Source organism: Athene noctua, chromosome Z (genome assembly GCF_965140245.1).
Source record: "Athene noctua chromosome Z, bAthNoc1.hap1.1, whole genome shotgun sequence".
Classification (NCBI taxonomy): domain Eukaryota; kingdom Metazoa; phylum Chordata; class Aves; order Strigiformes; family Strigidae; genus Athene; species Athene noctua.
The window spans coordinates 21,770,735-21,795,825 of record NC_134077.1 but is presented as its reverse complement, the minus strand read 5'-3'; the positions used below and the strand labels follow the sequence as shown (position 1 = coordinate 21,795,825).

Sequence of the window (25,091 nt, the reverse complement as noted above, 5' to 3'; positions counted from 1 at the left end):
TGTGGCAATTTCCTTTAGCATCGTTTAGGAGATGTGTGTCTTTCAAGTGCAGCACAATACATAGGAGTCAGGCTGAAATTTTTAACTTGAATTTGTGCTACGGTTTAGAAACCTGTACTTGATGATGTGATAAAAATTATGTATTTACAGACTGAAGCTGAGAAAACTTCAGTTGTTATGGAATTTAGCAATGCTGTCAGTGTGAAGTAAGGATTGTTTTACTTTGGTTAAACTTGAAATACTTATGAAATTTTACATAATTGAAGATTTTATAAAAGGTTGTCATAGCCTATGTGTAAAATCTGGTACATTTCAAATATGTTTTGCTTGTTCAGGTCTAGATTGAAAGTAGAGTCCTTTTTGTTGAAAACAGGTTTTCATTGATTAGTGATTGTCATTTCTGTTTTATGATTTTTCTAGGCAGTGTTCACTGATTTGGAGATCCTTGCAGCAATTTTTGCCAGTGCAATACATGATGTAGATCATCCTGGGGTTTCAAACCAGTTTCTGATCAACACAAGTAAGTTTGTTCAGTGGTTTTCTCAAAAATGTCCTGCAAGGTTTGCACATAGCACCAAAAAAATGCACAGTTCATTCCTTGTTTGCTTCTATCTGTAACTTTTCTCAGTAAATAGATAGGTCTTTATATTTTAAACTGGGTATTATTTTGCATTTTTGGAACTTTAGGAATTATTTACATAGTAGCCTCTAGCAAGGATTGCTAAGACATGAACTATAAACCTGGCACTGTTTCAGTGTATTGGATGTGGCTTCTTGCACCAATATAACCCGCTTTAATTTCAGTGGCATATGTTGCTATGATAAATGGGTAGCACATTGTACATTAGTACAAATTCTTTCATATGATGTTATTTCTTTTGACATCTGACAACTTCTCCTTTTACAGTATCTGACCCAGAAGTACAAAAGTTGAAATAATGCTAATAATCCAAGCAAGAAAAAGCTACAGAAATAGAAACATATCTAGGGTTGTGTATTTGACCCTTTTGGTTGCATGTTTATAGATACTCTCATTCCTGCACTTTGGATCTATTGCACTGGTGCTAAAATTTCATGACCCAAAATCAGCATTATGATTTGAAGAAGGCAGCTCCTTTTCTGATTCATTACTGTTGTATGTTCAGATAAGACCTCTACTCCAGTTTTACATGCATCTGATTTTGCCTTAATGGCCTGAGGGCCACCCTGTAGTGAAATTCAATTTGATGACTCAATCTGCATGGGATTGACTCCATTTTTTTGGTACTTTATTGGTAACTAGTACACTTCAGCAGTGTGGTTTAAGAGAGTGAATGAAGCTTTGTGTACAAAATGGTGTGTAGTACCTAAATTCTTAAAGAGTGGACATATGTAAGTAAAGTTTTTATTTGTGTGTTTAATCAGAAACTGAGTATCAGGGTATATGGGTGACTGAGGTGCTAGGGGAAACCACCTGTTTGTTCAGGTTTAAGCGGGATGACTGGCTAGTTGAAGGGATGTATCAGTAGTGATACATAAAGCTTTCACTTTTAGGCATACAGTTGAAATTGAGCTAAGACAGGAGTAATTCTGATGCTGTTTATTTAATGATTTAGAAGAAATGTCTTGTTTTTCTCAATTCACCTTTTGATAGAGGGCTTCCATGTCAAACAAGTAACATCACTAGCTGGAACTGCTGTTGCCAGGTTGAAAGAGACAAAGGGATTTTATCCCTTTTGCGTTGTTCTGTGTACAAGGAATAAACTTTAGGGACAGGCAGAGATAAAGACCACCTAATTTAGGTCTCTCAAATCCTAAATTTTCCTAACCTCTAGAAGGTCATTTGCTTGTACCTGGTTTTGTTTTCCAGTGAACCTTACAATGTATTAACATTTCACTAAATATAAGCTTATATTTTTAAAAAGCAGACTTAGAGTTACTTAAAGTAGGTGCATATTTGCCATATTTCAGCTTATTCTTTATAATTACTCAGATGTGATATTTCTGAATATTATTTGCCTATTTAAGGATTTAGTCTTTTACAGAGTTGTCAAAAATCTAATCTGTCTTGAATGTTATTAAATAACAAATATGGATTGTATTAGCATCAGAGGAGATGCTCATTTGATCACTGTAACTCTGACCTTTCAAACAAATACACTTGAAGCTTACAGTGTGTTAGAGATAGGGGAACTTTCTTCCATTTCCACCTCCATTACAAAGTTGAGCACATTTTAGCTCTGTCTGTAGCTCCAGCCTTCCAAAGTATTTTGGCAATCTTGAGTGTTTTGCAGTAAACGCTCATCAGAATGCTATTTGAAAGGAAAATAAACTAGTGCCTGTCTTCTTTGAAAGAAAAATAACAAGTAGGCAAGCTTTGTAAATGTTCTGTGAAAGATGAAAGAGTGATCATTTGACAAACTTGCTTTCTTTTTCCTTTTGCTGTTACGGTTTTGCTGCCATTGGGATAAGGAAAGGTAGAGGAAGGGTTTTCTGATTCAAAAAAGACATGCATTCAAGATAGGAGAGGAAGACAGCAGGAGAAAAGATAATGAGACTAATGAAATCTGAAGAGCAGAGCTTTTATAGGCACCCCATTGAGCCAGAGGGATTTTAAAAACAAAGCTGCTGTAAAAGAAGATAAAGACGACAAAGAGTAGAATAGACTGTGACATATGGTTAGATTTAGGATAGAACAGCTGTAATAAATAGAAGTTAATATTACACATGACAAGTGTGATTGCATAAAAAGTGGGTTTTTTATGACAGGTTCATTTGCAAGCTGTGTGTTAAAGCATACACAAGCAGACTGTGTGGTATTTCTGGGTAGAAGCTAAAGCTGTGCAGAAAATTGTCTCAGCTTCTTTCATTTGCCAGAGATGACTGTTTAGCTGGTTTAATCAGACAAATGCAGACCTTGCATGTGTGCCTTAGCACAACATTGCTGGGAAGGTGTATGTTACTCTCACAGCCATATGGAGTGACTAAGTTAAGAATACTTCTGTTGGAGAAGTCAGCATTACAGCATCAGGCATTGACCATGCTCAAGTACAAGGCAGTAGGCAAGGCCACTGCTTTTATTTTCAAGGCACTATATAACCTTCCAAGGAAATGCGCAGAAGTGTAACTGTTACTATGCTGCCAGCCTCCTCAAATATCTAATTGTCATCAATGACCTGTAGGCCTAATTGGCTAGGCATCTAGCTGCAGAAGGACATAGTTTAAAAACAAAGATGTGTGCTCTCTGCCTGACCTGCAGCAAAGCGTCAGCTGTGTATTCCCAGGTCTGAGTGCTGGATAGCTGCAACTTGACTTAAGCAATGGAGTTTTAGTAGTTGTGTTGGAGGGAGGCATGAAATCAGAGTGTGTTTATGCATATAATATTTTCCATGTGACCTCATGCAGATATGAAAATGTGTTCTGAAAAATACCTTCCTTGTATTTTTTCTAACTTGGCACTCCAGGCACATGTACATGCTTCACTGCAAAGTATTTTCTTTGGTTCCCTCAACATACTTTGCCTTGATTTGTTAAGATGTTCAGTCATTAATTCTGCAACTTTTGATACTGTGTGAACTACGGGAACTCTGTTTCTAAAAGTGCATCTGAAAATCTTGTTATGAATGTAGTGAGTTTGAAAAATCTCAAGGGATTTGGTAGAAGCACAGACTTCAGTAACATTCTGCCCTGCAATTGTTGCAGATTCTGAACTCGCCTTGATGTACAATGACTCATCAGTACTGGAGAATCATCACTTAGCAGTGGGCTTCAAGCTGCTGCAGGAAGAAAATTGTGACATTTTCCAGAATTTGACCAAAAAACAGAGGCAATCATTGAGGAAGATGGTCATTGACATTGTGAGTTCTGCTTGAGTCTACCACTTCTATAGTGCTAGCAAATTGAATAATAAAGCACAGAAACATTTTGTGATAAATTATATGTCATTAGACCCATAACCAATGAAGTAAAAGTTTGAAGTTTTGTTGTGTCTTGTCCAAGCATGAATAGTGGGTTCTGTTAAGTTTGATAACCATCTATACCTTTTTAGAAGGTACACAATCCTGCTTCAAGTTGTTTTCATACTGACGTGTATGCCATTTCACCATCACAGAAATTTGCTACTGGATTGATGATGGATTAAGTCTGATCAGATCATTTTGTCGTATTCTTAAAATAAGCAAAATGAACACTTACTAGTTTGGACACCAACGACATACAGGACTTGGACTTTTATACTGAACTCCTGTTCAGATACAGGAGTTAGGGGTTCCCCCCAAACTGCTTATTTATGTGTTCAAAGATTATTTTAAAAAATCAGTGGAATAATTTATATAATATTCATTTATTTGTTTGTTTCTCTCAAGGTACTTGCAACAGACATGTCTAAGCACATGAATCTATTGGCTGATTTAAAGACTATGGTTGAAACCAAAAAAGTGACCAGTTCTGGTGTCCTACTTCTTGATAACTATTCAGACAGGATTCAGGTAAGAAAATTCATCTACAAATAGTCACTTGTATTAACTTACATCCTTAATGACATTCGCCTGCCCATTCTCCAGCATGTTTTAGATCTCACACCATGACTCACTACCTTCCCTCTGTGCCCTCTTACGCTTCCTACCTGCGACATACTCTTTTAGATACTGAGTGACTCTCAAGAGAGAGTAATGAGGTGCTACAGTACTTCGGGACTAAATGAGGCTTTGGCCTTTCCTTTAAATTATCAGCACCTGATTGGGCTGTCTTTCAGAGATTTTCTGTCCCTTATACAGGCAGAAGCAGCAGAAGCGAGGTAGTTCATGGCTATTACTGCAAGTGTGAAAAACACCCAAGCACTTAAGTTTCTTGCTGTTTAGAGTAAATCTTGCACTACGTGTCTTTTCAAGATTCTGTTTCACAGCCCCAAAAGTGTAAATGGAAAAGGAGCTGTTTTTCTCCAGTGTAATAACGCCACAAGTCTTCAATCTATTTTAGGTTCTTCAGAATATGGTGCACTGTGCAGATCTAAGCAATCCAACTAAGCCACTCCATCTCTACCGCCAATGGACAGACAGAATCATGGAGGAATTTTTCCGTCAGGGAGATCGGGAAAGAGAGAGGGGAATGGAGATCAGTCCCATGTGTGATAAGCACAATGCATCTGTAGAAAAATCACAGGTAATTGATCTGAGTGGGTAGTTTGACATTTTAACAGAAAAAGGTGTTCAGTAGTCATGTTTTGATTAATTTCTGAATGCTCTGCTTCCTTTTCTTCCTCCTAGCTAGCTAATTCAGCTCCTGGGAAGTAAGTGAGGGGAGCTAAGATTTTACTGTGAAAACACAGTACATGGCAGTGTGTTTGCTGAAGGGATTCCATCACTGTAGTGACCTGCAATGTAGGATACATGTCAAAAGAGGGTATTTTACAGCTGCTCATTAGGGTTTCCTTCAAAAGCAGAATTAAATATAAAGCAGCTGTTTGGCTCACTAGATGCAGTGGAGTTGTTTGGAATGAGCAGTTCATTTGAAAACAAATCCTTTCCAAGACTTTATCCAATATCTGGAATCAGACTTTTGAAATGTAAGAGACCCAATTTACTACATAGAAGAGCATGGTTTCCTTTCAGCCATGTTTCAGAGTAGTGCATCTAGTGTCTCTTACTAGTGTTATATTTCTTATACATTGTACGACTTACAGGCATGGTTGTTTTTTTCTTTGTGAATAAGAGCTCATCTTAATTTTGTATTATTTGAAACAGGTGGGTTTTATAGACTACATTGTTCATCCTCTGTGGGAGACATGGGCAGATCTTGTTCACCCGGATGCCCAGGATATCTTAGATACACTGGAGGACAATCGAGAGTGGTACCAGAGCACAATCCCTCAAAGTCCCTCTCCTGCACCTGATGACCAGGAAGAGGGTAGGCAGGGCCAAACTGAAAAATTCCAGTTTGAACTAACACTGGAGGAAGACGGTGAGTCAGACACCGAAAAGGACAGTGGAAGTCAAGTAGAAGAAGACACCAGCTGCAGTGACTCCAAGACACTTTGCACCCAGGATTCAGAATCCACTGAAATTCCTCTTGATGAGCAAGTAGGGGAAGAAGTAGAAGAGGAGGAGAACCAGACAGAACCTTGTGTGGTGGAAGAACATTCTCCTGACACATAACAATGAAGACGCAGTCTCTTTTGTTCTTGCCCTCTCTATTTCTTTTCCTCTTTCTCTCTGTTTTTTCTGTGGGTTTGGGATTGGTTTTGGGGTGGTTTTTTTTTTTTGATTAGGTAATGGTTTCCAAAGTGTATGTCATATGCTAAAACCGTGGCCAGAACTCGCTGTCATCTGCCAGGACATTTGTTGATCAAAACTGACCTTGATGACTCGGTTTGGCACTCAGGAATATTGTAACCAGAATTTTCACCTCCATGACATCAAAAATCAGAGGGGATAACATTCATAAACTACACTTTAGTAAGCTCTCCATTTGGCAGATTTGATTAAATAAATCAAGTGTTTTCAAAGGAGTATCACCTGCCAACCAAATGCTGATATGCTTTGATAGTTTTTGAATTCGTTGTGTTTCACAGTCAAAGTATTAGATAATGCTCATCATGAGAGGAAACAGAAAACAAACTGAGGTTCGTACTGAAAAACAAATGCACGTAAGTGATGGGATACATGATTCTGTTAACAATACGATGATGAGCTGTGGAAATTGCATCATTTTCTAACTTCAGGTTTTCCTGATGCGTGACAAAAAAGTGTGACCCAGTGGGTTGCACTAGCCTCTGGATTTCATATAGTATGTAAGAGATAGATCTTTTGTAGAGCTTACTTTTATTATTAAATGTACTGAGGTATTATATTTAAAGAAAAACACTTTCAGACTTCATCTGCCACTGGTTATTTTTTTCCAAAGAGAAACTTACAAGTTTTCAGTACAAATCTGTGCTACACTGGATAATACTTCTAGGGATTTTTTCCCTTCCTTCTTTTTTTTGCACCTTAATCTCATGGTAATATTGAGCTGTAAAAGTCAATTTTATATATTTGTGAGTTTCATTAATATCCTTTGTTACATAAAACTTCTTCAGTATGATAGCTTTTTTGGTTTTAATTTTCCCAAACATATTAGAGGAACTTACATTGTGCTTTTGCCCTTATACTGGCCTGATCCTGACAATTCTATCTTACTACAAGAGGTGGTTCCAGTGAAACCAGCTGGGACCACTAAGGTTAGAATTTGCATAACTAAAGCCTGTAAGAGAGGTAAATGAATTGTCGTCTTAATACAAAGGCATTTCAGCTGGACAGGGTGCTGGGCCATCTTGTCCAGATGATGCTTTTACCAAGAAAGGTTGGACCAGGTGATCCTTGACATCCCTTCCAACCTGAATTCTGTGACTATAAAAAGCAGCTCCTCTGCTATACTAATAAAATTTGTTCCTCTGAAACATGGTTTCCAGACCAGTTTTGGCTGGGAGCTATAGACTGCTAAATCAAAACAGGCTAATACAACGTATGGAATATTTGTTCTGGTGAAAAAAGCATTAGTGTAATATTTCCAAGTTTGACTTGATCTTTTTAATCTGTGTCAGCTACCTAGTTAAACCATTTGCTAATCTGAGATGCCTACAGCATTAAAATAACATTTAGCATTTTTCATGTCTTTGTTGCAAGAAGAGCTGGGTCAGTCTTTTTATGTTTTTAAGTAAATGAGCAATGCATCGTGAGAATTGTAGTTTACTCCCCATTATTTCAATCTCAGATCTTTTCATCCTTTATCCAGCTTGTGCTGAGGAAATCCTGCTTTTTAGTTTGATGGGTCCTGAAAGCTTCTGTAACTTGGAAAGTTAAAGGGAGGTAGGAGTTCAATCTGTCATTTTCCAGTCCTTTTGTTTGGTCACATGAAAGAGGAAGGAATTTTATTTCCTCCATTTTACTCTTTGTTAAAATTGCAGTTTTGAGCGTAGAAGATGGGAAATAGTTGCCTAGGGAAGCTAGCAGACTCCCAGTCTTTAAAATTTTGGTAAAAATGGCAACATCAAGATGATTTATTAACAAAAGATAGCAACAGCCTTTACCTTTTACCCTTGGATTCATTTTGACATAAGTTTGCAGATATGAATGCAGGGTTTTTAAGTGTCTGAGATCTAGAATAAAAATCTGTTAAAAACAATTGGCTAATAATTCAGCTTTTAAATGCATTTTGCATTCTTCTGTATCCAGGTCATAGTTTTCTCTACCTTTAGCCCTCAAAGGGCTTTAGCACACAAGATGCTAAAGAAGGAAAGAGAATTAAGAGAACTCATGGGTTGTTTTTTTTCAATTTTTGACTTGTTCTTCATCATTTCTCCTGAACCTGATCCATTTAAAAATCCTTTCAATCCCCAAGAGTGCCTGGAACCTTAGTAATGGAAAAGCAATATAAATTCCAAAATAACTAATAGGGACCTGAAAAGGTTTGTATCTGCACTAATTGAAAGTAAATGAAAAGAATAACACCATACTGAGATATACACCCATACATGTGGACAATCAAATAATAGAAAATTAAATAATTTCTTAGAGCCAGGGATATAATGCACTGTACAATCTTTTTTTTCCTCTTTTGCCAAAGTGTGTTTTAGCATTGCACACTGCTTTAAAACAATACAATTTACAAGTGGCTTTATGTGTTCTGAATATTTTTGCCATAAAAAAATGCAGTGAGTGGATAAAGTGGGGAAAAAAAGAAAATTCATCTTGCTTATAACAGTACATTTTAGCTTGCAAGTTACTGTACTCAATGCTGTATTTGAATTGTTAAATTGTTTTGTGTTATTAAAAAATGATGATGAAAGAATATAGATAGAATAAGTAGCATTCAGAAATTTAAAAACTTTTATGAAATGGATTTTACAGAAAGCTTTGACAGTTCTTTTCAAATGCATTATTTATTTTGTGCCATGCATTTTTCTCACCAAATGACCTTACCTGTAATACAGTCTTGTTTGTCTCTGTTTACAACCATGTATTTATTGTAATGTACATACTGTAATGTTAATTGTAAATTATCAGTTCTTATTATAACATCATCCTTGTCAGGGTGGTGTTGCTATATTTGGAAACTCTTGGTGAGAGAATGATTGTGTATACATATTCCTTGTACATTTTTTTTCTCCTGTAATATATCCAGTGTCACCTTAGAGTTTGTTTATGGAAGAGTCAAGAAAAGTATAAAATTCATAAAGATATATCAATAAAAAAAGCTGCAGGTCTTTGGTCCCAGGGCTGTGCCTTAACTTTAAACAATATTTTCTTCTGTTTTGCTGCATTTGGAAGTAACATAGCTGTGGGGCTAGGGCTGGGCATTTCTACCATATTTTTAGTTGCTGACAGGTGGGGATAATTGTATGAGCTATTATGCATGATACTACAATGAGCTTTCATTCACGACCCTACTGGAAGTTCAAGCTTTTCCAGACTTCTGGCAATGTAATTGTATTGCCTGTCTTATAATCTTTTTACAAGCTATCATCAGGGTTTATTGCAGCCATTTTTTGCTCCTAAAAAAGTATAAAATCGATGCTGTATTTCAGTACGAAACGGTACTGAAACAGCTTTGGAAAGCATCTGTAACAAGCATTTTATTTTAGTGCATATTGGGAAATGGAATAATCAGAATTAAAAGGGTATAACTCATACACTTTTATAATTGTCTGTAATATCTCTTCTTTATTTAATAGTACAAACTATCACTATATAAGCAGAATCCATAAAGTAGGACAAAAGACAACTTTAATCTTGGAAATGCTTTCCAACACCAATATTAGTGTTATAAGCAGCCAAAGTTTTATTTTATATAGATGTATCTAAGGCTTTGCACAGGTTTGTATAGCATGATGCACTAGATCTAGAGGAGGGTGGTAAACCTTTAGATCTTTTAATAACACTAGTATTAGGTTTGCAGGTTGGACCGAGCATCTCTTGCTGTTTGACCTGCTACATTGCTTCATACTACTTAGAGCTGATATCAGTGAATTTGCCAGAGTGAGGTAAATACCTCTCCTCCATTCCAGTGATGCCCAGCCCTTGTAGCATGGGACTTCTTTATGAAAGGAGAGATTCTTTTTCAAGGAAAAACAGAGCCTCCTTTTTGACACAAACTGTAGATTTTAGCAGCCCTGGCCCAAAGGAAATTGATTGCTTTTGTTTTAATTGGTATTAAAAGGGACACCGTATCAACAGAAATCCTGAACAATTTTTTGTTATTGTTTTAATTTTATTTTTGTTTTCGTTATGTCTTGAGAGTGGCAACTTGTGTGGACATTGCACATGACTATTCTTTCACTGGTTTCTTAGCCTCTCTTACAGCCTAGGGGATAGTATTGTACATCAATACCTTCATATGAAATTTTATATGCAATGGAAATAAAAGCATGGGTTGATTCTGCCTAGTTACTGTATTTGATTTTCTTTTGCAAGTTAAATTTTTTTACATAGCTGTGACATCTTAAGTGAAAGCATATTTCCTGAATAATTTGATTACCATATTTTTGTCATCATAGTGTTTTGCATAGCAAATACAAAATAAATGTGGGGATAAATCAGAAAAGTCAATCAGATGTGGTATTTTATAAAGCAATCTAATTCACAAAGGTGCTATACAGTTCTATAGAAAGGCTTTCAATCTCAGTTGTCAGGAAATTTTACCATTGGCTTCAGTGGCAAAAGCAGCCTGCCTAGAGAAACAATACACTGGGATATCACAAAGAAAAAAAAAAAAAAAGAGTACCATAGTTAAATATTGAACAGACAATCTCAGCTCTAAATGGATGATCAAAAGAAATAGCATTTTAAAATAAAATTCATAAGTGACAGCTATTGTCTTGAAGAAGAAATGTGATCTTAATGCAGGTCCAATTCTTGAAGTGGCTTTCATGCACCTCTCTGTGATCAAGTGAGAGTTTTGTTATTTGGGGGGTTTGTTGTTTGGTTAACTGAAAATAGTTTACGACTGAATACAAAAAAAATTCTATGTCCATTCTTTCCTTAAGTCTTAAATCCTCCTTTAGGTTCGGGGTTAGCTTGCAAGGAGTACCGATCCCTAGGACTGTTTTTTCAATCCTTCCTTGGTGGCAGAAGAGTCTGGTAAGTGCTGTGCTGGGAAGATGAAGGATGCCACACTCAGCAGGGCAGATAAGCCATAGGGTGGTGCCTAATGCTCTTCGTAAGCTTATCCTCACATGTTCCCAGCAGCCCTAATGGGAAAATGGTTTGCATAGATCACGGCTATTATGAAGGGAAGCAGCAATCCCAAATTCTTGTTGGCACTACTAAAACCTTTTCAGTAAGCAGCTCAGGTACCACAGCTGTGCACGTGGTGAGCCTGAAACTGGCAGGATTAGCCCACTGCATCCTACGTCTTCTGGCAGCACTTTGTCAGTCTGCATCAGAATAGGCAAGCTTCAGAGCAAATCCAGAATGCATCCCATTTCACTGCAGCAAGCTGCTGCTAGAAGAGTTGAATGTGTTTTTAACCGAATGACTCTATTTCCTAATGAGACAAATAGTCTGAATAGCTACAGCTTTGTTTGCTCGATCTCTCTGCTCCACTGAAAACAAAAGTCACAGCTAACTATAACACATGGTGTTTAGTGGGATGACCAGCCCAATTTTGCTACCAGCTGTGAATAATTTTGCTTAGTTTTTCCAGGAAAAAACAAAAACCTCAATGCAAAAGTTCAAAGCTGCTATAAAAGCTTTTAGTTAGTTCAATTTAATTTAGCCTGCAGGGTGAAGAAAATCTCCGGCTTCCTTTTGTCAAACTGGTGAGAAATCTGCAAAAGTAATAAAGGGGATAGGAAGTCCATACAGAAATCAGAGTGACAAACTGGGGGCAAAACCTGGACAGGGAGAAATACCCTCTAGCTAAAATAATCTTGTCAAAGGCAATCCCATAGCTTGAACTAGGAGAACTGACTTTTGAATTTGATTGTGTCTCACTTCCGCAGGTACAAAGCTGTATCTTTTTTCCTTCTCACATCTTCACCTCTGTCCATGAAGTTATTGTGGTAGTAAGAGCTATGTATGCATTTAAGATGGACATTTAGAAAGTAAAAAATTTTGATACAGTGCAGTTTAGCACAGCTTTAAAGACTAAAAATGTGTGATGACTATCTCTGCTAAAGAAGCTCTTAGCATGGGAAGAGGAGGAGGATGATGACATCATACCTGAGTAAACAGTGAGACCAAGAAGATAGAGGACATGTGGCCCCTGATAGCATTAACTGTCTAGTGCTGATGAGCTGTGCTGACAGCAAATTCAAATCAGAAACTCGGCAGTCACGTTGCATAATGTGCTTTGAGCTCAGCTGGCAGCCAACCACCATGTGGCCAGCTGTTCACCTCCCTCCTCCCCACCCCCCTCTCCAGTAAAATAGGGGAGGGACAAAATAGAAGAAAATTCCTAAGGTTGTATCAAAAAAGGATTTACTAATAGTAACAAGAAAACAACAGTAACAGTATTGAGTCCAAAGTGGGTAAAATGTGGCAGTGGCTTACCAAGCATGGTGACAGGTATGCAGCCCACCCCCCCCACCCCCACCCCCCCAGCAGCAATCCAACCACACCAGAAAATCCTGCCATGCTGAGAGAACCGAAAACATTGCGCTCCAGAGAGGGCCCATGTCTGTCTATATACACTGAGCATGATGTCACATGATATGAAATATTCCAATGATTGACCAGGACCTGTCCCTCCATCTGTGCTCCCTCTTAGCTCAAGGAAAGTTAATTCTATCCTGGCCAAAACCAAGTCTCCACCCCTTATTCCATACCATTTACGTCATGCTCAGGTTTCAAATACATTCTAAGGAATCACTACCCCTTTTCCCAGGCATCACAGATATCATTCCATTAGTCTATGGGCCACCCTTCCAAAATCTCTACTGAGTTCATTTAGTCCATAACTTTGGGTTCCATCTGTCATGACAGTCTTTAAGGCTGGAGGGATGAGGTGGAGTTGGCTCAGTCAGTGGAGCAAAAGACTTTGGATGTGGCAGGAGGATGTTGTGGGGCACCAATTGCAATAACAGTTATTTGACAGTTCGATTCATTGGCTATTTTCACCTAAAATCAAATCTCCCTGAGGCATGCATCAGACTTCTCCATCCTCCTGCATTACTCACCAAATGCACCCAAGTCCTTGGGCAAAAGTAATCCCACTCATGGGTTTACCATTACCCGATGCAGCAATAACCCCAACAGTCTTCCCCAGCATAATTTTAATGTGCACTACGGGGGCTTTATCCCCATGTACAGTATGTAGGAGGTTTGATTGAGCAGGACCAGCTTGCTTGGCAGATCCTTTTGTACTGACTAACCAGATGACTAGATGCACGTCCCAGTATTTGAAAGTTCCACCACCCATTGCTCTCAGTGTAGTTTTCAGCAATCCATTGTATCACTCAATCTTCCCAGAGACTGCTGCATGTTAGGGGATGTGATATATTCACTCAATGCCATGTCCTTTGGCCCAGGCATCTATGAGGTTGTTACGGAAATGTGTCCCATTATCTGACTCAATTCTTTCTGGAGTGCCATGCCGCCATAAGACTTTCTCCTCAAGGCCTGAAGTGGTGTTCTGGGCAGTGGCATGGGACACGGCATAAGTTTCCAACCAACCAGTGGCTGCTTCCACCATTGTAAGCTCATAGTGTTTGCCTTGCCAAGTTTGTGGGAGTGTGATATAATCAATCTGCCAGGCCTCCCCATATTTATATTTTGACTATCATCCTCCATACCAAATGGGCTTTAACCATTTGGCTTGCTTGATTGCAGCACATGTCTGACATTCATGGATTACCTGTGCAATACTCCACCCCTTGGTCATAAGTCCATCTATATGTTGCATCTCTTCCCTGATGGCCTGAGGAGTCATGGGCCCAGCGAGCCATAGGTTGTTCACACTTATGTTGCCAGTGCAGATCCACTTGAGACACCTTGATCTTGGCAGCCAGATCCGCCTGTTGGTTGTTCTGATGTTCTTCAGTGGCCCAGCTCTTGGGTACATGAGAGTCTACATGGCATACTTTCATAAACAGATTCTTTACCTGAGCAGCAATATCTTGCCATAATTCAGCAGCCCAGATGGATTTGCCTCTGTGCTGCCAGTTGCTCCGTTTCCACTGCTGTAACCACCCCCACAGCAAATTTGCCACCATCCGTGAGTCAGTATAGAGGTAGAGCACCGGCCACTTTTCTCACTCAGCGATATCCAAGGCCAGCTGGATGGCTTTTGCCTCTGCAAACTGACTTGATTCACCTTCTCCTTTAGCAGCTTCAGCAGCCCCTCGTGTGGGGTTCCACACAGCTGCTTTCTACCTTCGCTGTTTTTCTACAATGTGACGGAACCTGTTGGTAAACAGGGCATATTGCTTCTCATTATCCAGTAGCGCAGTATATGGTGGGGCCTCTTCAGCACACGCTTCCTCTGGCACCATTCCAAAGTCTTTGCCTTCTGGCCAATTTGTAATCACTTTCAGTATTCCTGGGCTGCTGGGGTCCCTATTGGAGCCCAATGTGTGATTAATGTGACCCATTTACTCCACGTGGCATCAGTTGCATGGTGTGTAGAGGGGACACTCCCTTTGAACATCCAGCCCAGCACTGGCAGTTGGGGTGCCAGGAGGAGCTGTGCTGCAGTCCCAATCACCTCTGAAGCAGCTCGGACCCCTTCATGTGCTGCCAGTATCTCCTTTTCTGTTGGACTATAGTGGTCCTCTGATCCTCTGTATCCCCAGCTCCAAAACCCCAGAGGTCGACCCCAAGTCTCCCCTGGTGCTCTCTGCCATAGACTACAGGTAGGGCCTTTTTCCCCAGCTGCAGTGTAGAGCACATTTTTAACATCTTGTCCAGTCAGAACCGGCCCGAGGGCTACTGCATGAACTATTTCCTGTTTAATTTGTTCAAAAGCTTGTCATTGCTCTGGGCCCCATATAAAATAATTCTTTTTCCAGGTCACTTGATAGAGAGGGCTGACAATCTGACTGTAATTTGGAATGCGCAGTCAACAGAAATCCACAACACCCAAGAAAGCCTGTGTTTCCTTTCTGTTAGTTGGTGGGGACACCTGTGTTATTTTATTAATCACCTCCATTGGAATCTGATGATGTCCATCTTGCCATTTTACTCCTAAAAACTGGATTTCTTGTGCAGGTCCCTTGACTTTACCCTGCTTTATGGCAAAACTGGATCTCAGGAGGATTTGGATTATTTTCTCCCCTCTCTCAAAACCTTCTTCTGCACACAATTTCCCCACACAATGATGTCATCAATGTGCTGTAAGTGTTTCAGGGCTTTACCCTGTTCCAGTGCAGTCTGGATCAGTCCACAGCAAATGGTGGGGCTGTGCTTCCACTCCTGGGGCAGTTGATTCCAGGTGTATTGGACACCCCTCCAGGTGAAAGCAAACTGTGGCCTGCATTCTGCTGCCAGAGGATGGAGAAAAATACATTAGCAATATCAATCGTGGCATATCAGTTGGCTGCCTTTGACTCTAGTTCATACTGAAATACTAGCATGTCTGACACGGCAGCACTCAGTGGTGGTGTGACTTCATTCAGGGCACGACAGTCTAGTGTCAGTCTCCACTCTCCATTAGAATTCTGTACTGGCTGTATGGGGCTGTTCAAGGGTGAGCAAGTCTTGCTGATGACTCCTTGGCTCTCTAGCTGATGGATCAGTTTATGGATCAGGATTACAGACTCTCGATTGGTATGATATTGCCATCAGTGCATGGTTGTAGTGGCAATTGGCACCTGTTGTAATTTGACCCTCAGCAATCCCACAACAGAAGGATCCTCTGATAGACCAGGTAACAGAGACAGCTATTTAATTCCTTCTGTTTCCAAGGAAGTTATACCAAAACCCCACCGATACCCCTTTGGGTCCTTAAAATACCCTCTCCTGAGATAATCTGTACCAAGAATGTGTGGAGCTTCTGAGTCAGTCATAATGGGGTGTTTTTCCCACTCATTCCCAGTTAGGCTCACCTCAGCCTCTATCCAACACAGTCAACTGTTGAGACCCTTCTGTCACTCCTGAAATACAAATGGGTTCTGCTCCTTTAAAATTTGATGGCATTAGGGTGCATTGCGCACCAGTGTCCACTAGGGCCTTATACTGCTGGGGGTCAGATGTGCCAGGCCAGTGAATCCACACCATCCAGTAAACTTGGTTGTGCCTGTCCTCCGCTTGGCTGGAGGCAGGGCCCCTCTAATGTTGATCATAATACCTGCTAATGGCAAATGGGTTAGTGTCATGTGCACGGGTTTCAGTCTCATCTTGATCACTCACTTCTTGTGAATACAAATCAGAAGTTACTCTCGTAGGATTGTGAGCAAAGTTGACCTTTCTGCTCTGTTTGGGCACCTGATTACTGGAAACCAGAGCAGCATTTCTCCTAAAAGAACCCTGTTTTGTACTTGTTCTTCCTTCCAACTCACATACCCACTCTTCTAGGAGGTAGGTTTTTCCACCCATTTCTTCATGTCTTCTCCATAGTCACACAGTCAATGCCACAACTTCCCCCATGGTGCATACTACTTCTCTTGGGTAGAGAAACGACTGCTCCTAATAGCCAAGATTCTAGTCCGTGCAGATGGGCAGTAGGACATGTCCTCTTTAAATTGCTGGAATTCTTGAGATAATTTCTTCACAGCCAAGATGAGGAAGGAAGAGAAAATTCCTTCATAGTGTTGTAGTTGGCAAGCCAGTTCATCCACTGTTGGTCCCTCTTAAACTCTCCAGCCCATTACTGCTAATGCACTGGCATATGATGATGGTGTGTTCTGTACAAACTTTTGCCACTTGGGCCAGGTGCATTGGACTTCATCTGGATCTGTGGGTAGCCACACATTATCTGGGTCATAGTCCACGGCTAGCTCCCTCAAGTATTGGATACCTCTCTCCATAATGGTCCACTTACTTGGATGACATCTTCCTTGAAGGGATACCTCTCCCTCACACTTGACAGGAGTCTCCTCCAGAGACTGAGATTTTGTGTCTCCTTTCCAACAGCTTTGTCAATACCCCCCTTCCTAGACAGGGATCTCAGCTACCTAGAGGGCAGCCTCTAGTTCCATGCTACTGGCCCCACTATCCAGCATTGGAGCAGCCAGGTAACAAAATGCTCATCTCCATGGTGGCTGAAATCTTTTTTGTGTGTCTCACAACTCATTCAGGGATAAGGATCAGGTGACTATCACTGGCTCTGCCTCCTCCTCCTGTTCTCATGATGGGCCTGATTCACCATTCTGTACACTGCGAGGGGATTTTCTTGTGTATTTCTTATGTATGGGAGCAACTTACACCATCATAGGTTAGTTCTCTGGTTCAGCTACAGTGCCTGTGGTCGGGCTTGTAGTGGCTGCAGTTTCTGTTACTTTATTATCAGATCCAGAGCCCTTCTCTTCCTTTTGAAGGTGCTGAACAGTGTTTAATAGCACCCGGTAAGAGTGGGTTATGCCACAGCATGTTGCAATAAACTGTGCCTCTCTGGAATTTCCTGGGTGACAACATAGTTTTTCCAAATATTTTACTGGTTCTTCAGGACTCTGCACCATGCAGGAGTAAAGTTCCAATACACTGGAGGTGCCCTCTGTTCTAGGTACTTGCCCATGCTATCCCACATCCCCATCCACTTATAATTCTCCAACCTTGGGGTGGTTTTCAAGTGATACCCTTAAATAGTTCCTTGACCCTGAACAAAACCTGAACCACATGCAGGAACACACTAGCTCCTAGCAGCATGGCGACCACGTTAATGTCAACATTCCAAAGATATTTGAACTTCCCAAATTTCTCAAACACAATTGTGAATAGCCCCAGGGCCAATGACTGCACACTATCATAGATGAGTGTCACATAGTACAGCAAAACCAAAATCTTAACCTGACTCTCATGGACTGTGAGCAATAGCATGGGAAGTACATATTGCAAATGAGGTGGCAAGACCTTAAGGACCCAAGCAATCAACATTTTTACCTGTTTTGTTGTTATTTCAAAAACCTCAGTGCCCCATGTTGGATGCCAAAAACTGTTGTGGTTTGAACTCAGCTGGCAGCCAATCACCACGTGGCCAGCCATTCATCTCCCCCCCTCCCCCCCTCCTTGGTGAAATAAGGGAGGGACAAAAATGAAGAAAACTCGTGCGCTGAATAAAAAAAAAAAAAAAGGATTGGTGCTCCAGAGAGAGCCCTTGTCCACTGAGCATGACGTCACATGATATAAAATATTCCAATGATCAGTCGGGACCTGGCCCTCTAGCTGTGCTTCCTCTCAGCTCAAGGAAAGTTAACTCTATCCTGGCCGAAGCCAGGACACATGGTTACTTCCAAATTTTGAACTCATTCACACCAGCCCTTACCCCATCCTTTTCCAGCATCCGTGGAGTACAGATGCCTACACTATCTGTATCTCTAATATGCAGCAGAGAATATTTTTCTGAAGAAGGCTAGAAAAGAAAATAGGGGTTATGCAGCATGCAGTAATCAAAGTACAGTTGACAGTTGTGTTGTACATGTGTAGGACTTGGCCTACGGTAAGTGCTTATGAGCCATCATTACATGGGGCTAAACAGAGACAGTTGAAGGTGGCTTTAAAACTTCAACACCTTTTGATAGTTGAAACTCTCCAGAAAACTAACACTCTAAATATCTTACCAAGTTTTCAAAACCTTGACTGACTGCAGCATTGAACAAACTAAGGGCTGTGCCTAGCCTGTATCATTCTCAGACTACAATTAGTGGCTTACACTGGCTGTCCTGACCACAGCCAGCGGCAGACATCTTAAACTGCAGTGTTGGTTGAAGCCTGATACAAAGTCTACTTGATACAGGCAATCCCTTGTATGGGGAGACACTGAGCACTGCCCCTCCTCTGATGAAAAGAGCAGCACCAGCTGATGTTTGTAACCCAGCTGGCTGTGGACCTCTGCCGGCACCTGGGTTTCTTACAGCACCCCAGATAAACCAGTTCTGGATTTTAGGATCTTTGCCATGATGTGGAAAGAGAAGCACTCTGTGGAATTTTAAACTTACAGGTGTTTATTTGTTGCATGTACCACAAAGACAAAGCTTGCAGCAAACAAAGAAGCAGCCCTAGCCCTGCTTCAAAGCAACCTTGCTTTCTCACTCTCTCATTCCCTCCCATATGCTGAGGTAGTATGTCTTTAATAACCATCTGCATCTGGGGATGAAGAACGTGGGATACATTCATCAGGTGAGAGACTACCAAGAAAGCAGTGATACAGCATGTGTGTGATGATGCTGTGCTGATGGCAGCTGCAGAGAAATGTCCCTTACAAAGCTGTGCCTGTAAAAGGGCTAAAAAATGCTAAAGAGGCAGTAAATGGGAGACTATTTAACAACCTTTATTATTGCTAAGGACATTATTAGAATCACAGTGACAAGGTTTGGTAGTGATGCTTGGAGATGCAGTTTGAAGGGGAAGGAAAGTGCAATGGAAGATTAAGTTAACCTGGAATCTTGCTGTCTAGTGGGATGTAAGGAATATGACCTATTTATCTTACTCAAGAGAAGGCTAAGATATGGTTTGATCATGTGGGGACAGCAATGTGGTAGTCCGACAGTCCATCTTTTTGTCTAGCAGGCAAAACAGCTGCTGTCAAGGGGGCCAAATCACTGAAAGCTGACATGAAAAATTCAGTCTGCAGGATGGAGCAGCTGTGTCAGCTGGTTTCATTCATGCTTTGTGCTTGCAGGTACATTACTGGGGACAAGGACCTGGGGAAACATTATGAGAGATGTGCTGTGTGTGCTAGAAGACACACACACTGCTTAGTGCAACAGGTCCTACCCTCAAAGGTATTTAATGGTATGTGCAATTCACTTGTTTAGCTTTGCCTGAGAACGGGCTGGTCCTTTGTGCAAATGATGGGGTGGGTGTGTGGTGAAGGAGAGGGAAGTGTGCTTTGGAAGGAGTTTTTCTATTACAGTAATTTTCAAACCATAAAGCAGTAAGGCTATTTATTGCAAAATAGCAAAGTATTTTCTTTTATTTCTTTGTAGGGAAAAAGCCACTTGCCTCTATTTCTCGTTAACAGTCTCCAGTCTGAGCTGATATTCTCATTTAACCTCTGCATTGTTTGGCTCCTTCCCCACATGCTTGTATGAGGGAAAGTACACTGCTGGATTTAGGGGTGCTGCCAGTCATGTCCCTCTTAATGCCAGTGTGGGGTTCTGGGCCTGTGATCCATGCAGGAATGGGAGATGTAGCTGCAGTGCTCCAACCATTGCATTGTGCTGTTCATGGAAGCAGTTGTGTGTCACCCTGCGTTAGGAGCATGGTGTTGGCCCTGTTTTCCTCAGCTGAACTGAGACAGAGGGGTGTAATTTCTTCCATTTCTTAAATAAGTACAGTCCTCATCAGCCAGCCTGCCAGTGGGGTGAGGACATCCAAAAAGACTGGGCTGGTCTGCTTCTTTCTTTGACATCGTTTTTGAAACACAACATATATTTAGATTTGGGTTTCCTTCTCCTCTCATTGTCAGGTAGCTGAGTTTGGCGGGGTTGTTTCACTGTGTTGGGCAGCATGGCTGTGTCCAGCCAGGGGAGAAGATGCCTCTGTCTCAGGAAGGGATGGGTGCATTCCTGGTAGCGGGGTTCTGCTTTCTGCTCTTGCAGTATGACTAATCTGAGTGCACAGATGTGTGTGTGCATTTTCAAACATCTTCACTTTCACATACATCAAGTAACTTTGCACTTGGATGGTCTCACCAGCTCCTGGAGCTTGTGCTTCATGCACTGCTCTTCCTCACATCCCTAAGGAGGAAGGCAGTTACATCTCTTATTCAGGAGCTGCAAAGTCTCCCTCATGTACTCAGTGCTTAGACACTCTCACAACCAACAACTGAAGGACAGCCTGGCCCCTTCCCTCAGCTTCTTGCTCTCCAGGTGACATCATGCCAAAATCCCTGCGGGAGGGAGCACTGTGCTGGAAGATATTCTTCCTGGCCAGTGGGAGAGGAAAGTTTTGCAGATTGTCCAGAGATATACCAAAGCACTGAGCTGGGCTGTGTGATGATGCATGGTGTGAAAGCATCCCACCTCACATGCTCCCAGGGGTTCCCTCTCAGTGGGAGATAAACACTCACCATAAGACAACTGCACATTTCTGCGAGCCGTAGAATTTACGAGGCCAGTTATCTCCTGCTCTGGTGTTTTTCTGAAGTTGTAAGCTCCCAACTGAGCCTACCTCTGCATGGGTAGATAGATGTATGGGGGGTTTTTTCCTCCAGCTGGCTGTGTATTTTCATAAAAATATTAGAAATTTAGGCCCTTAAATGTGGTAAAATTTGGCTACAGGTTCAAATGTTAGAAGACAGCCATGTAGGCAGCTGGTATTGGTGCATGGAATGTGTTTCCTGGCAGCAGGGAGGATGGGGACTCCACTCCTTACAGTTACCAGCCATTTCCTGGATCCCAGAGGATCTTTGATGGAGGCATCATTTCCCTGGCAAGTACTGTCCACCAAAGAAACATGCTCGTTCCTGGTGCATCCCAAATATGAAAGGAGTGGCAATGCCTTCCTGGGGGGGCTCTGCCTCCCATCACCTGCAGCAGATGCCTGTGGGAAGGGGCAAGGTGCATGTGGAGTGAGAAGAGGTGCAGGGAAGTGAGTGCTGCCCTCCACTATGCTCTATTTAATTAAACAAGTTAGTGTCTGTATGTAGGAGCATGCTTAGGATACAGCAGCTGTCAGCTAGTATGTAGACTATCTATGTAACACCTCCAGTTTTGGTGAAGATTACTCATATAAGCTAAGGTGCAATTAGCTAATGAGATTTCATTGAAACCTATCAAAAATGGTCTGTCTGGAATTGTCTTGAAGTCGAGTAAGAAACCCTCAGGAAACACACAAGTGAGGAAAAGCAAGGGGGAAATGTTTCAAGGAAATTTAGAGAAAAATGGGTATAAACTATTAAAATTAGATTATTGCCATCTGGCCCAGGGTTTTGACACTTTGCAAAGATACAGCCTCCTGCTGTGCTCTCTGGTCTCTGCAGTCCCCTGGTGCTGTAGGCACCTGGGCATTTGTGCTGAAAAGCTGTGGGGTGGCTGGGGGGACTGAGGACAAGAGAGGGAGACATGGAAGGAAAGCAAGGAACAAAGACTCACTCAAGGAATGTCTCAACCACAGACACTCTTCTGCTCTGGAAAGGATTAAAGAGCTATGAATCTCAGCCGAAAAACCCCACTTTGTTCTGAGGCTGTTACATACTGGTGTTCAGGCCTGCACAGTTGCCTTCTTGCTCCTTGCAGTGCTACAGCAGACTTGCCTAGGCTCAGCCAGAGCAGCAGGTCATTACTAAATGCAGTGCATAGCCGGGGGTGCCAGCTCCTCTGAATTCATCAGAGGGATGGGTCGCCTGGAAAACCACAACTGCTCTGAGGCTGAAATGCACCCCTAAAAGTCTCCCAGTTGGTGCTGGCAGCAACCTCGGCAGGAGCGAAACCTGCTGAGCTCCTGTGGGTTGCCCTGCAGCACCAATACTCCCACTGCCTCCTTGCTTGGAGCCAGTCAGCACTGGATTGAGTGGTCTGTAAATTTAAAGGGTCTTTAAAACCTCCTTCCCAAAATAGGAATAGGGTGCTATGCTGTTTGCAGTGAACTGCAGCCTCCATTCTGCAATGCTGAAGAGCACTGCAGATGTGGTGCCAGGCAGGGTCCCCAGCAGGGCCCCTGGAGCTGTCCTGTGGGAGCCATAAGACACAGGCTGTCTCCCAGCTAGTAATCAGTATTAATGAACACTATGAGTATTCAAACAATTTATCCATAAGCCAAAAAAGCCTTCAATAGCATGATTTGTAACTGAACTGGTCATGGTTTGTTTTTTTTTTTTTTTTCCCAATCAGGTAGTCAAAGCAACCCCCAAACTCATCCTTTATTCAAGTCTTTCATAGCATTGTTCCTTTTTTCCTCACCAGAATTTCCTGCGCAAGCCCCACCTGCATAAATATAGATACCTGCCAGTGCTTCTCAGTGGCCTGCAGCTGTCCAGAGAGACTAACAGGGATGCCCTTTTAAAATATGTTGTTGGAGAGCCCATTCAGCCCTCGTGCCTGACTCAGGTGTCTTCAAGCCTCAGGCCGCCTGCTCTGAGGGTTGCCGGTCCCAGTGCTCTGACAGCCAGGGATTGGTGGCGAGGTCCCAGGACTGTTGTCCCATGGGACAGCTGTGTCAGCAGTGCTGGAGTTCATCTGCTCCAGATGGGCTGTTTGCACAAGCTGCCGGGAGAGAGGAAGCGTGGGTTGTGATGCAAGATGTTTCTCTAGCAGGTTGATGAGCTGGTGAAATCCTCAGGGCTTCACGCTTGGTGAGCAGTAAAAATCACAAACGAGTGCAACATCGATGTTGTGCAGGGATGAGCGCTGGCTGTATGGCGAACAGGATGAGGTTTTGGGCTACCTGTACTCTTGCTTGCCCCCAGACAAACCTTAAAGGCCTGAAGGTTTATTTTAAGATAGGTTTGGACAATTTTTTGCTGCCTCTCTGTGGAGTCCCACAGCTCTCCTTGTAGTCATAGCCCTCCCTGACAGCACTAACAGTGCTTTTTTTCCTGGGGAAGAAATGTTAAGGTTTGGCTCCTTTCAGCAAAAGGTATCCTGACGGTGTTACCCAGGCTTTCCTCTGCTGCACTGGATTCAGGGAGATAAAATCCCAGTGACTCCCCTTCCTCTCCCAGTAGTTACCCAGTAGCAGGCAGTGGAACCCTCGCTTCAGGGGTGCTGCTGTGCAGCTAGCACACTGCAGAGGAGCAGCTGAGTGGGTCACCAGATGCTGTGATGGTATTTTGTGTGTTCATGGCATATGCAAAATGCAGCCTTAGGCACATGCTAGTCTCTACACATTCATTTCAGTATAGAGCAGCATATTATTGTGAAAAATATATCAGTAGGTGAAAAAAGCCTTTTGAAACAGGCTTCATATCCAAAATCCCATATTGCATTTCAGGTATTGCCATGGGGCTGGTTTGTGTGTGGAATGGTGGAATCATATACATATGCCTCTGCCTCTGATAAACTGAAGCTTCCTGTAACAGGGTAGAGTTTTGTGCCTGATTTAAAAAAAAGGGGAGAGAAGGAAGACTTAATTGTGAGTCACTGGAAATCCAGTGAATTACTCTGAAAGTATTAGTGAGAGCTGGTATGAATCACTCCTTTCTCCTTTATGCTACTTCAGCTGAACTACTCCAGTGTTCAGCTTCATTAATAATTAATACAGCAGGGAAGCAAGGCTTGGATGCATTGTCTTCTGTCACAGCTGAAGGGGAGAGCACATCTGCAGATCTGCACAGCCACTCTTACACCAAAGCTCTGGAAAAGATGGCTGGATGTGTAAGAAAAGCAAACAAAATCTGTCCCTCTTGCTGTAGCTAACAGTGGTAGGTGAGAAAAGGTGAGCACACCATCCAAGATGGAGTGAAGGTTCCCCAGGAGAAGGAAACAAGCACGCAATAGAAAACACAACCTTGACATCTGCAGCAAGGCTCACACAGCAACATAACTGTGCTTGTTAGAGGGGAGGGAAGCACAGGGCCTCCCAGGATGCCTTAATTAACAGCTAAAAAAGCCTGAGTTTGTTCATGAAACAGGTTACAGCAAGACGAAGGACTGCCTAGTCCCTGGTGCCCTGTGACCTCCAGGACCTGCTCTGCAAAAGTGCCTGGCTCCACTGTTTGCCTGGCCCCCACCTTCCACCTGAGCATCTCACAGGGAGGGCTGATGGATGGGGCAGGGCAGTTCGGGGGGGCATAATCCTGGAATTCTTTCCCAGTGACCATCTGAGGACAGATGGTAATGGTGGATGGAAGGATGCTGGGAGCACCCTTAGGGTAGGGGTAAAGCTCCACGTCCAGCAATTGTTGAGAAAGAGGCACCACAGCTTGCTCACAGGGCAAGGGAGGGAGCTTCTGCTGTCACGGTCCTGGCATGTGGAGGGAAAAAGTCCTGGGAGAAATGTATATGGGACAGCTTGTGTAGAGTTAAATCAGGCCCTGGCGAAGAGCAGTGGTAAACAGTTTAACCATGGGCATGGCAGATAGGGATCCTATTTTAGTCCATC

General features: G+C 42.1%; 1 protein-coding gene across 11 annotated transcripts in view; it reads left to right on the top strand.

Annotated features, from left to right (window-relative positions):
* Positions 1–10,538, top strand: part of PDE4D (phosphodiesterase 4D) — a 633,293-nt gene extending 622,755 nt beyond the window's left edge. For all 11 annotated transcript variants that reach the window (XM_074932337.1, XM_074932343.1, XM_074932336.1 and 8 more), the window contains 5 exons: positions 421–520; positions 3,682–3,836; positions 4,344–4,466; positions 4,957–5,139; positions 5,721–10,538. In XM_074932337.1, coding sequence (XP_074788438.1) covers positions 421–520; positions 3,682–3,836; positions 4,344–4,466; positions 4,957–5,139; positions 5,721–6,131 — 972 coding nt within the window. In that variant the 3' untranslated portion in view covers positions 6,132–10,538. The remainder of the gene's footprint in view (positions 1–420; positions 521–3,681; positions 3,837–4,343; positions 4,467–4,956; positions 5,140–5,720) is intronic.
* Positions 10,539–25,091: the final 14,553 nt, after the last annotated feature.